Raw genomic sequence first — 15,232 nt, 5'->3', positions numbered from 1 at the left:
ATGCATAAAGTTATAATCAAAATGAATGAAGTCACGTCATATAACAAAATAAAACTGATTAATTAGAAATGCACATTCAGAATATAGAGTATAATATTGAAGAATATGATGCAATTGACTTTAGAAATGTACCATAAGAAGGGACAAATATGAAAGAAAGGAAAGAACCCACAGGAGCAGAAATAAAGGTTTGCACTAACATAGTCAGATGTGAAAAGTTTGTAGCTAAATCAGTGAATGGAAGATTTTGATTTTCAGAAGGTCCTTAAGACTGCAAATAACATGGAAGATGTTCAAGATCTTCAAGATTTGAACCTCCACATACTGAAAGGAAGTAAAACTCCAAGTGTGATAGGGACTAGGATCCCTAGATAAAATTTAATAAATGCTTGCTTGACCTCTTATGTTTTCAGTGCATAATACAAGACTTAACATGTCAATTGGTATCTGCAGAGAGAAAATGATTTAATCCTTTATTGCAGTGATCTTTCACCAGAACTTCATTGAATGCAACTCTTTAACAATTAACAAATTCAAGCTTCTTCAATACTGCTGGCAGAGAAAAAGATGGATGCATTTTTATTGTAATTTTTACAACAATGAAATTTTACTAGATTAGCCACTCAGTACATCTATAGGAAATGCACTTGGATGTAAACCTTGGGTGATACTTTTAAGAGCGTAGCAGAATATTATAAATTTGTGTTAGAAAAATATTAACTGAGTTTAATATATGTATAGTCCTAAAAAGTAAAATAAAATACTTAAGTTTTAAAACTTTTCTTAGCTTCTCAGACGTTACCAGGGTTAGCACAGCTTCTCCCTAGTGGACGCAGTAGTACAGCTTCAGATGACACCATCGCTTCTGCCTGTAACATTATGCGACATCTGATTCCTAATAACACCAGCTTGGCAAAAACAGTGCTGCAGGGTTCTATGTTGAAAAATCTGATGAATCTAAGCAGATCCAGGTACATTTCTTTCAATATTTTTCAGAGATTTTACTGTTTAACCTTTTAAAATTGCTGTTTAAACTTTTCATTGTTTTGTTGCCTATTAATAGTTTCTAAATATAACGTCTTACCTAAAATAGTAAAGGATCTGAAATATAAAATAACAAATATTCATGCACAGGTATCTACAATAACATTTTAAGTTTGGCTATTGAAGTTGGGCAAAATAAAAGTTTACATAATGCTATTTTACTAAATTGTCAAATAAATTTAGAATCCAACATCTGCCACGCTGAACCAGAAGTTATCTCTAATAATTCTTGTATCTTCTCCATAATCCTGCTCTTTTATTTAATTATTTATTTTATTATTTTTTTTTTATCCTTTTTGTTTTCTTGAACCTCTTTCCTGATGGATCTTGCTGGATATTCTGACACTGAAGCAAGATTTCTGATTATTTACAAATAGTAACTGAAATCACCTAATTTGTTCACAAACAAGGGAAAATCTCCAGATGCTGGAAATCCAAAGCAACACATTTTTTTTTTAGTATTTATTCATATTTTAAAAATAAAGGAAATGTAGATGCTGGAAATTTAAAATAAAATCAGAAAATGTTGGAAATAGATAACCTGAAATGCTAACTCTGTTTCACTTCCTGCAGATGATGCCTGACCTGATATTTGCAGTATTTTCTGTTTTTGTGTTTGAAATTTTTAAGTTTTACAAAACTGAAATTAATTCATCTTGCTTCAATGATTTTCTTTCCACTTATCTGCCTCTGTATGCCCCACTATACCAGCCTTGTGTATTTTGTAAACAGGGTAAGCATTCCAGACAATATCTTAATCGTGCCATCAGTTAAACATTTTTGATTGCTAACCGATAGATAGTCCTGATGCAAGATACACTGATAAATATACCTGGGCTTAGAAAAGTAAACATAGAAACATAGAAAATAGGTGCAGGAGTAGGCCATTCGGTCCTTCGAGCCTGCACCGCCATTTATTATGATCATGGCTGATCATCCAACTCAGAACCCTGCACCAGCCTTCCCTCCATACCCCCTGATCCCCATAGCCGCAAGGGCCATATCTAACTCCCTCTTAAATATAGCCAATGAACTGGCCTCAACTGTTTCCTGTGGCAGAGAATTCCACAGATTCACCACTCTCTGTGTGAAGAAGTTTTTCCTAATCTCAGCCCTAAAAGGCTTCCCCCTTATCCTCAAACTGTGACCCCTCGTTCTGGACTTCCCCAACATCGGGAACAATCTTCCTGCATCTAGCCTGTCCAATCCCTTTAGGATTTTATACGTTTCAATCAGATCCCCCCTCAATCTTCTAAATTCCAACAAGTACAAGCCCAGTTCATCCAGTCTTTCTTCATATGAAAGTCCTGCCATCTCAGGAATCAATCTGGTGAACCTTCCTTGTACTCCATCTATGGCAAGGATGTCTTTCCTCAGATTAGGGGACCAAAACTGCACACAATACTCCAGGTGTGGTCTCACCAAGGCCTTGTACAACTGCAGTAGTACCTCCCTGCTCCTGTACTCGAATCCTCTCGCTATAAATGCTAGCATACCATTCGCCTTTTTCACTGCCTGCTGTACCTGCATGCCCTCTTTCAATGACTGGTGTATAATGACACCCAGGTCTCGTTGCACCTCCCCTTTTCCTAATCGGCCACCATTCAGATAATTATTTGTTTTCCTATTTTTGCCACCAAAGTGGATAACTTCACATTTATCCACATTAAATTGCATCTGCCATGAATTTGCCCACTCACCCAACCTATCCAAGTCACCCTGCATCCTCTTAGCATCCTCCTCACAGCTAACACTGCCGCCCAGCTTCGTGTCATCCGCAAACTTGGAGATGCTGCATTTAATTCCCTCATCCAAGTCCTTAATATATATTGTAAACAACTGGGGTCCCAGCTCTGAGCCTTGCGGTACCCTGCTAGTCACTGCCTGCCATTCTGAAAAGGTCCCATTTATTCCCACTCTTTGCTTCCTGTCTGCTAACCAATTCTCTATCCACATCATTACCTTACCCCCAATACCATGTGCTTTAAGATTGCACACTAATCTCCTGTGTGGGACCTTGTCAAAAGCCTTTTGAAAATCCAAATATACCACATCCACTGGTTCTCCCCTATCCACTCTACTAGTTACATCAAACATTACATGATACCAAATCATGGGCACCATGGCATGAATAGCTTCATTTTTTTTTTTTACACATTTACTAGTGAAGGCAAATAAAAAGGAATGCCCAAGTCCATTTAAAAATGTATATACTCTGCTCGTGGATCACAATGTGGTACACTTGTTTAGACAGTAAGGTGCAGAGGGTCACTGGTTGCTTCTGAAGGTATTTGTAGCCAGGATGTATCGATTTATGAATTAACACTGATATGTGGTACCAGTTGTTATTACTTGAGGGTTACTCTGTGGAAGGCTCTGTCTACAGCTGGGCTTCCCCTCCTAGAGTCCACGCACCCCTGGCTTGATAGTATTCGTCCAGCATCTACAAAATCCTTTTCAAGATAAGGACCTATGACTTTTCTATTTCATTAGTGAAGCATGTTTCACAGGTTGTTTGGGGTTATCTTTATCACCTCAGGCAATTTTTCAGTTTGTCCAGTGCTGGTGGAGGCAAACGAAAAATCATTGGAATCAGTTTTATAGACATGCACGAATAGATTGGGGCATGATGTTGACATTTAAGTTTGGAAATTGATGTGGAAATTGTGATGTGAAATTGATGTGGAAATGGTGATGTGAAATCTGAGTTGTGTGAGCTACTTCCTTTGTGCTGATGTAGCGACAGATATTCTGGCATGTAATTATTGATAAGCTGATTGTACCTGCAATGTACAATGGTATTGGCAATGAATATACATCAGTACAAGGAGAGCAGTTGGTAACTAGATTAAGATGAAGCCATTTCGAAAGCTCTTGGCTACCCATCTCTCACTCTTTCCCCAGATCTCCACTGATAAAATGTCTAGTACTCCAATGATGTGATAGAGAGCTCAGCGTTGTAGTACAACTGAAAAACATCTCAGGATGGAGAATCCACTATTTACCAGTTTAACAGCTCTCACAGTTTGGAAGAGCTTCCTTGACAGTTTCTTTGTAGAAGTGTGGTCAATTCATAACAAACATGAGAAAATCTGCAGATGTTGGAAAACCAAAGCAACACACACACACAATGCTGGACGAACTCATCAGGTCAGGCAGCAGGAAAAGAGTAAACTGTCGACATTTCGGGCCAAGACCCTTCATCAGGACTGGAAAGAAAGAGAAGTCTGAGTAAGAAGGTGGGGGGAGTGGAGGAAGAAGTACAAGGTGGTAGGTGATAGATAAAGCTGGGAGTGGGGGAGAGATGAAGTAAAGAGCTGGGAGGTTGATTAGTGAAAGAGATGAAGGGCTTGAAGGTTGGGGGGGGTGTAATCTGATAGCTGAGGCTAGAAGACCACGAAAGAAAGAGCACCAGAGGGAGGTGGTAGGCAGGTAAGGAGTTAAGGTGAGAGAGGGAAACAAGAATATGAATGGTGAAGAGAGGGGCAGATTTCTAGAAGTTTGAGAAATTGATGATCATGTCATTAAGTTGGAGGCTACCCGGACAAAATATAAGGTGTTGCTCCTTCAACCTGAGTGTGGTCTTATCATGACAGTAGAGGAGGCTATGGACTTACATGTGGATTGGGAAGTAGAATTGAAATAGGTGGCTACTGGGTACTAGGAGATCCCACTTTTTCTGACGGATGGACCGTTGGTGCTATGCAAAGCAGTCTCCCAATCTACATCGGGTCTCACTGGTCTACAGGAGGCCACACCAGGAGCACCAGATACAGTAGATAACCCCAACAGACTTGCGGGTAAAGTGTTGCCTCACCTGAAAAGACTGTTTGTGGCCCTGATGGTAGTGAGTGAGGAGGTGTAGGGGCAGGTGTGACACTTGTTTCACTTGCCAATTGATTATCGTATCTTCAGGATAGATGCTGTGAAAACCTTGGGGGAAATGTTTACACTCAGTGGCCATTTTATTAGGTATAGAAGGTACCTAATAAAGTGGCCACTGAGTATATTTCGGTATGTTCTGCTGCTGTAGCCCATCCACTGTAAGGTATGATGTGTTCCGTGTTCAGTGATGCTCTCTTGTACACCATTGTAATGTGTGGTTATTTAAGTTACTGTTACCGTCCTGTCAGTTTGAACCAGTTTGGCCATCCTCTGCTGACCTCTGTCATTAACAAGGTGCTTGCGCCACGTAATTGCCACTCTCTGTATGTTGTTCTTGTTTTTCCACCATTCTCTGAAAAACCCTGAAACTGTTCTGTGTGAAAATCCCAGGAGATCATTTTCTGAGATACTCAAGCCACCCTGTCTGGTATTAACAGTCATTTAATGGTTAAAGTCACTTAGATCACATCTCTGCCTCGTTCTGATGTTTTATCTGAAGAAGAAATGAAGCTCTTGACTGTATCCGCATGATTTTTAAATGTATTGAGTTGGTGCCACATGATTGGTTGATTAGATATTTGCATTGTATTAACGGGCAGATTTACAGGTGTACCTAATAAAATGGCCACTGATTGTATATTATTTTCACTAACATATGGGTACACCTTTGCCTGTAGAATAACTAGGAAATTCTGACACTGAGGAAATTCCCAGGCATGCATCAGTCTGAATTTAAATGCAGCGGACAAGAAACTATTGAATAATACTGGAAAAATGGCAGAAGTAGTAAAATGTACTTCCAATGTAATCCATGTTACATGTATTTTGTCATTGACTGAAAACCTGGATGTAACTGCTCCTGCCACCTGGAACAGGGAATCCTGTGCCTAACAACAAGGTGAAGGATTGCCCGGAAAGTAATTGAGTTGTTACAAGATTTTGCCTGTATTATCAGCTTAAAGCCAACTGCTTTATTCTGCTCTTGATGCACCAATTCTATGATAAACAAGCTATTGAACTGACCCAGTGTGTCCTTCTGATTTTCCCCCTCCGTCCATTTCAATAGGCAAGGACTACTTATTTCTGGTTCATAAATGCACACACCACAAAGATCGGATGGTTCAATTAAAGTAGTTTAATTGGATTTAGAAATATTGTGAATGTTATTGTACAGTAATTACTCAACCATGCCCTGTAGAATGCAGTCAAGTACAGACAGCATCTTTGATCAGAGCTATCAGTATACAAGTTCCACAGTATATTGACTTATTTTCCGTTCATTTCTATAGTACACATCCCTCAGCTGGGAAAGCTGCCTGCCTTTTCCTGTATGAAATGTGGATGCAGAAAGATCTGCAGAATTTCTTCAAGAAGGTATACAGTCATTTGACAGGATTAAATTTATTACTGATAATATTTACATATGTATTAATTTGCTTTGAATACCTGGTCATTGTGCATCCGTCCACACACAATAGCTGTGTATGCATATGGCTGGTCTTTCATTTTCAGAGGATGCCAAACCCCATTGTCTTATTTTAAATATTTCCTAAAGAGATGCATGCTATGTTGACATCCCTAGTATTTATAATGGGTTTTTATTGCACTTAATATGCATTACTGGCTTTTGTTCTTGAATCTGTCATCTTGTGATCTTCACATTTTAAAAGTTCTAATTTTTGTAAGAATGGGTGCAGGATTTAGAAACATAGAAAACCTACAGCACAATACAGGCCCTTCGGCCCACAAAGTTGTGCTGAACATGTTCCTACCTTAGAAATTGCTAGGTTTACCCATAGCCCTCTATTTTTCTAAGCTCCATTTACCTATCCAAAAGTCTCTTAAGAGACCCTATGGTATCGGCCTCCACCACTGTCGCCAGCAGCCCATTCCATGCACTCACCACTCTCTGCGTGTGTAAAAAAAATAACACAACAGCAGCTACTTACCCCTGACATCTCCTCTGTACCTACTCCCAAGCACCTTAAACCTGTGCCCTTTGAGTCTTGTGGCAGCCATTTCAGCCCTGGGGAAAAAGCCTCTGACTATCCACACGATAGATCACTTGTGGATATCAAGAGATGCAGGACTGAAGCATCCTGAGAATTGGATCATCCCTGATCCCGTTGAATGATGGGTCAGGTGTAAGATGCTGAGTGCTCTCCTGCTCTCACCATCCTATTAAAAACTGTATCAATCTGCAGCTGTATGACATTACTACTGAAAGAGTGGAAGCCTTAAGATGGTGGATAAGATGTTGGTGAGGTGCACTGCTGCAGACTGGATGTTGCTTAAGTTTCTTGAAGTTGCATCTTTCCAAGCTAAGGGAGTAATCGATTACACTTTTGCATTGTGTCTTATGGCTATTAGAGACCTTTTGGGAATTCAGAAGGTGAACCACTCATAGTAGCCTCCCCTTTCGCACCCAACTACCTAAGTTTTTAAATATTAGCACTAATGACCTGAGCTTGAATGCTTAATGCAGCTCAGATTATACCTTGAGAATGTATTTACAAAAAAAAATTGATACTTTGAGAGCAGCAAACTGAAATTCTTTTACATTCAAAATCTGGTGTTTGAGGATCATAACTGCCTTTGGCACTGATGGTTCAGATGCAAGGTGCAAGATTGTTTAATGTAATTTCCTGCACACAAGTGTAAGGAGAATGAAATAATTGTTACCTTGTATCCAATGCAGCTCAGAAAAACCCCACAAATTATAAAGAATACTACAAAAATAATAAAAATCCACACCATAAATACATAGCTTGTATACATATGTTGTACACTCATAATTTGACGCTAGGCTGCACTAAAGGTGACTGATGGGAAATAATAAAGAAGTGGCAAGAGTTAGTGGGTGGAGGTGACAATCAGTCTTACTAGTTGGGGAAAGTAACTGATTTTTGAGTCTGGTAGTGCTGGCATGGATGCTCCACAGTCCCTACCCTGATGAGAGTGGAACAAACAGTCCTCCATGATGTTACTTACCCTTTTCCGTGCCTTTCTGTATATACGTCCTTGATGGTGGGTAGGCTGGTATAATGTGTATGTATACCTAAATTGTCCTGTCAGGACTAGATACCTAGAGGATTTTCCCAGTCACTGGAGAGTCCAGAACCGGAGTCATAATCTCAGGATTTGTAAATGAGATCAGGAAAAAAATTTTTGCCAGAGGGTGGTAAAGCTGTGGAACATAGTGCAGGCCAAACAAGTAATTGTAGTCAAAAGGTGTATTTTTTTTAAACTGAAGAGATTAGGGAAAGTAGAAGAAACTGGGAAGAGAGTACTGAAATGGATTGTCAGCCATGATCACACTGACTGATGGAGCTGGCCAGTAATATTTTATGACCTACTCAGCTTCCATTTTTGATGTGGTTTATGTCCAGATACAGCAAAAAGCCATTGAATTGAACAAAAGTGTTGGAGCATCTGTTATTGTGAATAAGCTTGCATTTACATATTTTTTTAACAGGAAGGGTTTTCAAAGAAGAACTTTGTAAATGATTTGACATCATCTGCAGTCAAAGTAGCACAACAGAATGCTTTAGGATTCATGAGCAAAAAGTTCTGAAATAATAAAAGTGCTCGAAAGGTAATGGATGAAATACTTCCTTATGTTGTCTTTGGCTTTGAATTGTAATTTTGCTTTGATGCAACTATGATAACAGCAAAAAACTGAATTACGGTAATTGAGGATGGATATTGCATCCCAGCTGACCAGATATGCAGCCTGGACAGTACGATATGGAGAGCAAGCCGTTGCTCATGTAGCAAGCTCCCCCTCTCCACGCATCCGATAAACCCAAAGGAATGGCGGAGACTGATACAGCAGCATCACAGGAGTTGCCCGTCAGCATTGAACTCAATGTAGGACTGCCTTAGGGACTCCAGCTCTGGATCCTTCCCTCGGGGTTTACTCCCGAAGCCTTCCCCCCCTGGATGTGTATAGCTGCAAGGCAGCAGAGGTTTTGAGGTCAGAGTTTTTTTGGTGCAAAAAGAATAAAAATTTAAAAAAAAATGTGAGGTAGTGTTCATAGGTTCAATGTCCATTCAGAAATCAGATGGCAGAGGTGAAGAAGTTATTTCTGAATTACTGAGTATGTGCTTTCAGGCTTCTGTATCTCCATCCTGATAGTAACAATGGGAAGAGGGCAAGTCCTGGGTGGTGGGGGTCCTTAATGGTAGACATGGCCTTTTTGGGGCACTGCTCCTTGAAGATCTCCTAGATACTGCTGAGGCTAGTGCCCATGATAAATTCACATTTCTGGCAATCAAACGGTTTTGCTATTAATTTAGATGAGTTTAAATATTTTAACTTTTATTTTAAAAGCATCTAATCCAGTTGCCATCCCATTGCTTTCCGGTATGAATCTGATCTAGTAACCATTCTGTCTGCATTGGTCATCCCACTTTTTGCTGCTTTGGGAAGCTTGAGACCACTTGGATATCACCCTACACTGGACCAGAACCCATGCTTGCACTGCATTGACACAGTCTATCATCGAACTATCTGAGCCAATTCCAATTAATACCCGAAGCAGATTTTACTTGACTATTGACTAGCCAAAATGAACTGAAGCAAATATGAATGGGCCTCACATTTTCCATAAAGCTGTCCCTTCACAATGTATCATTTTTAGATAACTGTATCTCTTGTATTATATTCATTGAACCCTGATGCTTACTTTCAACCTATTCTGGGCTTTGTATTGTAAGATGCGGCCTCCCTCACAACATTTAAAGATCTTCCTACATTGAGTGATTCAATAAATGTTATGAAACTCCTGAACCTAGAAATCAGATGCCATGGTGTCTTTTAAGCCACCTGACCAATTTTTGACCTGTGCATATCATGGGATAAGGATGATGAGGGAGATGAGTGTGGATGGAGAAGCAATATTTGTGAACTATATCATGTGTAGACCATAAGAAAAAGGAGCAGAATTGAGCATTGAGTTTGCTCTGCCATTTAATCATGACAGATTTATTTTTAAATTCTCTACCAATTCTATTCTCCCACAACCTTTAACCCTGTTACACATCAAGAACCTATTAACCTCTGCCTTAAATACACCCAAAAGCAGCCTTCGCTGCCCTGTGTCACAACAAATTCCACAGATGTCATCCCCTAGCTGAAGAAACTCCTCCCCATCTCAGTTCTAAAGGGTCAACCCTTTATTCTGAGGCTGTGCCCTCAGATCCAAGATTCATACTAATAGAAACACACTGTCCATGTTCACAATGAGTCCCTTCAAGGACAGGCCCAGAACAGTCAGATGCTGTTGTACATAATGGCTTGTAAGATACAACACTACTTGTGGTATTGCTGTATGCTATAGAGATTTTTAGTCCTGGAGGAGTCTTGTCAAAGCAGCCCCTGCATGGTGCTTCTAACTCTGGCTGCGGCAGACCACCTGATCTTGCTGATAAATAAGGTGCTTCTTCCTGCAAAGTTTCTCACCTATCAGGATTTCTGCATCCCCTTCATTAAATCCGGGATCTCGCTCAGTAGCCTCTCTGCCTCTCCTCATTGTCAATCTTGTATGCCTTAAAACACCACCTCAAGTCTTTCCACCAATGATAGTTTTCTTTCTTTCTTTGCAGGCATAGTATATGTCCTTCCCCTTTTAGCATTTCTGGTGGCAACAAGTTTAGTTTTTATACTGTGGAATATTGTGAGATGAATTTTCTAACAGCTTAATGTCTAGATATCTCTGCAGTAGAAAAGTTGCATTTCAAAATTTCAAGTATATTTAGTTGTAAACTGTTCTGACAAATATTCATAATTCATATATTGTTAACTTTATTAAGATCCCAGAAAATCAATTCGCTGCAACTAAAATTACATTTTATTTCCTAGGTGGATTTGAAAATCTATGATGAGTAAATTTCTCTTCAACAGACTCCTGTTGCATGGACTGAACACTGGAAAAAAATAAGAAAATCTAGTGGGTTTATGGTGGGGAGAGTGAAATTTAAAAGTAATATTTTTTTAACATTTGTTTTACTTTCTAGAATTCTATTGCAAGTTAAAAGTTCTATACTTTATAAGTTTGAGGGGTATATCTCATTGAAAAATGTTCTTCAGAGTATCTCTTCATCTAAATTTTTGGATTTTTGCAAGTTTGCTAATGCTTTAAGTTTGCTGTGGGGTATTTTGGATGTCAATATTAGTGACTTTAAGATGTATGTAAATAAATTTGATATTTTGATCATTGTTACAACCAAAAAAAACTTTTTTTTAAGTAAATTAAGTTTTGTACTTGGGTATGTTCCAGCTGGCTTTAGCTGTCTTATATAATTTTAACAAACATCAATTTGTCAACTGCTTCTTGGAATAGTCCTTAAAAATGCCAGAGAAATGAAATAGTTGACAAAGATAGGAAAGGTACTCCAAATTGATCCAAGGCTTACAATGACAATGTAATTTTAAACTATAAAATGATAAAGTGCTTTTTTTTGCTGGTTTGTTTTCCGGTGTTTAATCTATAAACTTAGTTTGTAGACATGTCAGTCACACTGATTGTACACCTATGTGATATGCATGATCAGGAAAAGTATCTTTTTTAACTGCCATGATAAAACAATATGAGGAATGTAAGTTTGTATATCTGCCTTTAGTTTCATAGCATTTTATATTTATGGGATTGATTCACTCAATTGGCTGGATGGTGTTTAAAGAAAAATGGTGGGGGGGGGGAAGTAACATGACTACAAGTGCTTGAGCAAGGATAAACAGAAGTAACTATGCAGATATGGGATGATTTACTTTTGAAGTCATTGAATCTTGGCTTGGCTTGCTTGCCTTGTCTTAAGATTATTTTAAGTGACAGTTCTAAAGCAACTTGAGTGTCAAGAATACCAGTTTAAGTTGTATATTCAGAGTTCTTGAGTGAAAAGAATGTCTAACTGTAGCTCTAATTAAATGTCTTCCCATTTTCTCAGTTGCATAAATGTTTGCATGATCCAGCTACATTCAATATGCACTCATTCAAACATTGAATGTTATTGCATACTTTCGCTAAAACTGCAATAGATTGCATCCTAGTTGAAAGAATTTGAACCGAGACATATTTCAAATAATGTTTTATAACAAATTACTCTGCTCTTTTTATAAAAAAAAAAAAAAAAAAAAAAAAATGTATTCTTCTGGCACATATTTGATTTGATTAATTTCTAACTCTTTATTAAAATTAAAAGTTCACTTGCAGCAAAACTTTGAAAGATGTGATTGAAAACATTTTATAATGTTATACCTCTTTCCACTAGGTTCATGATAAATAATTCAGTATTTACTTCAAAAATGTTCAAGGGTTTCTGAGCTAACTTTTTATAGTTATGGAAAATGTATGTGTAGAAGGTTCATGCATGTTTAATACTTTTTGCTTGACTTTGGGAATTTTCACTGTACTCTTGTGTTAATAAATTTGGGCTTGCTAACAATTTCTGTAGCTGTGTCAGCTGTGAAATTTGACTTTAGCATCCTGAAAGGTTTTCCACAAATGTAAACTACTTGTACAATACATAAATCAAAATTATGGCTTTGTGGTTCTTTTGTTACTGATTAATATTACATCTAATTGGCCTTTCAGTTAGTACCCAGCTTCTCTATACTATAACTAGCAGTTAGTACACCTGTACTTTGTGTGAAATATGTCCTTCTGGCAGTTCAGAGCCTATTGTGTATGACAATCTGTTTGCTGGCTCTGGTGTTTCTTTTACAATGACACGCCATTCATCATTATGAAACTAGACAAAAACTGTATCCATCCTTCAATTGATTAGGGAAAAAATGTGATCACCTACTATGAAGCAACCCCATTGCAAATGCAATATTCCATGAATTATTTGAAAACTATTAAATTATCCCTCTTCATCATTATCATTATGTGCCATACTGTATGATGTGGGCAATCATGTGAAATTACAATGATTGTCCTTGGCAGATTTTTCACCAGAAGTGGTTTGCCATTGCTGCCTTCTGGGCAGTGTCTTCACAAGGTGGGTAACCCCAATCTTTAATCAGAGATTGTTTGCCTGGCATCAGTAGTCACATAACTAGGAATTGTGATATGCACCAGCTGCTCATATGTCTATCCACCACGTGCTCCATGGGTTCAGGTGACCCTGATCGGGGGGACTAAGCAGACGCTACGCCTTGCCCAAGGGTAACCTGCTGGCTAGCAGAGGGAAGAAGTGCCTTGTACCTCCTTTGGTGGAGATGCATCTACACCCAGCCATCACTCTTAAACCCCTACATAAAATATCAAGCTTTGTATTAGCATGTTTTAAGATGGCAAGATTGCATAACTGGATACAATACAAGAAGTTACTACTATAGGGTTGGTAGCAGTGCCAATCTCAATAGCATTCAGGTGAGGTCAGATGAACTGGGAAGAGATGCATAGCACAGAAAATTATTTATGGTTGATGACACTAAATACTTCAGAGTCTTCCTGTATATAAATATTCTTTGAAAGTTCTACCTTTGAATTTTAATTCCATTGAAACTGATGTGACTGCATTTCAGAGGTTGAATACAATAAGATGTTGCTATTATATAGCCCTACAGATCAAAGATGAATTTCCAGCCATTATTTTTCAACACAAAGTTGAAACACTGTGGGAAAACAAAAGTATGAAATATTTGCTTGAACAACAATCTGGTACAAGGAAGCCTAGAAAGAATCGACAGAAAACAAAGCAACATGAGTGAACTGAAGCTGGTTCAGAGCCAGTTAATTGCATCTGCAACGTCTTTATGCACCATTTTTAATAGGAATATATTTAAAGAGTTTCACGTGAATATTTGTTACTTATTTATTCTTTGCGATACTGTGCAGAATAGGCCCTTTGGCAATTGCTTAATTTAATCCTAACCTAAATGAATTTCTACTGAAGGCATCAGTTAAAATTGGGCGGCAAAGTTTACAGTGGCTCATCAACCTACCAACCAGTACATCTTTGGACTGGGGCAGGAAACCCATACAGTCACAGGGAGAACTTACAGACAGCAGAGGGAATTGATCCCATGGTCCTGATACTCTAAAGCATTTTTGCTAATCACTACACTACTGTGCATGGATGCTCAGCCAAGGGAAAAGATATAAGATTTAGAGTATAATCTCAGGCATGATGAGTGATGTCCCCACTAATTCAAGTTATAGAGCTGTAAACTGATATTAATCAGTATGTCACAATCTTTATTTTGTGTGAGAATCCTTAACCTCAAATTACAGAGAGTCATGTACAGTTCAAAAGTTCATTTGTTATCAGAGTACATCTGCAGAGTACAACTGAGATTCGGTCTTTGCCAGATAGCCACAAAACAAAACCATGGAAGTTGTTCAAAGAAAATCCAGTCCCCCCCGCCTTCCCGTACAAAAATGAATGGCACAAGGACATCAACCCTGAAATCTCCTCCTCTCACAAAAAAAAACTAACAAAACATGCCACACAGCATCGAGAAAGAACAGGCGACAAAGCAGAATATAAAAGCCATAGCACTGACAGTTGATAGTACAGTCCATGTTAAACGCAAAACCTCAGGAATATCGCCTGACAGCGTTGAGAGAGAGGGAGATACTACTCAAATGTAGAGGTCTACCCTCTGGAGTGAGTGATAGGCCACCACACAGAGTGCTCTGGCAACAGAGAAATCCTTCCCAGCAACAATCAAAAGGCAGGCAGTGTTAAACCCTTGCTCGACTTCGGCATTCACGTCACTGCTTCAATCTTCCTTGATGCACTAATTGGCAATTACTGGATGCTTTAATCAGCAAAATGGAGTTGATCAAAGGCTTGAGCCCTGTCTCTAAGCTGCTTCACCTTGAGGCTGCTGGAGCTCGCACTCACTTCCTGGAGTCTTCTTGGGGACAGCAAAGTGCTAATCACTCAATCAATCTCTAAACTGTAAATCGCAGGCACTAACACGTCCAGAAACACACTTAAGGTGAAAAGCAGGTGAAAAGCTGTGAAATAAACAGTTTCCTGGACCATCTGGAAGACATCGACCCAAGGAATGTTGTACGCTGAAGCCATCTTGACTGATACTAATTGCCATCTCTGAAGTTCCATTCAAAAAATGTCTTCTTAATTTAAAAAAATCCTAGAAGCATTTTGCTAGTCCAACAAGTGATTAATAAATAAAAATGATAGGGGTCTACAGCTTAGAAATAGAACCTTTCACCCAAATTCTCCAGGCTAACCATGATGCCCATCTATGCTGATCCCATTTACCTGCAATGGGAATGTATTTCTCTTCTATCCTACCAAGTAGCTGTAGAAATAACTTATTTGC

The 15,232-nt window shown here is 38.7% G+C and overlaps 1 protein-coding gene across 1 annotated transcript in view; it reads left to right on the top strand.

The window, feature by feature from the left end:
• LOC140209930 (plakophilin-1-like) overlaps window positions 1-12,470 on the top strand; it is a 58,607-nt gene extending 46,137 nt beyond the window's left edge. The window contains exons 11-14 of the mRNA XM_072278602.1: window positions 788-971; window positions 6,219-6,303; window positions 8,405-8,524; window positions 10,793-12,470. Coding sequence (XP_072134703.1) covers window positions 788-971; window positions 6,219-6,303; window positions 8,405-8,503 — 368 coding nt within the window. The 3' untranslated portion in view covers window positions 8,504-8,524; window positions 10,793-12,470. The remainder of the gene's footprint in view (window positions 1-787; window positions 972-6,218; window positions 6,304-8,404; window positions 8,525-10,792) is intronic.
• Window positions 12,471-15,232: the final 2,762 nt, after the last annotated feature.

The sequence above is a fragment of the Mobula birostris genome, chromosome 14, assembly GCF_030028105.1.
Source record: "Mobula birostris isolate sMobBir1 chromosome 14, sMobBir1.hap1, whole genome shotgun sequence".
Lineage (NCBI taxonomy): Eukaryota > Metazoa > Chordata > Chondrichthyes > Myliobatiformes > Myliobatidae > Mobula > Mobula birostris.
This window is presented reverse-complemented; position numbering and strand designations above follow the sequence as displayed.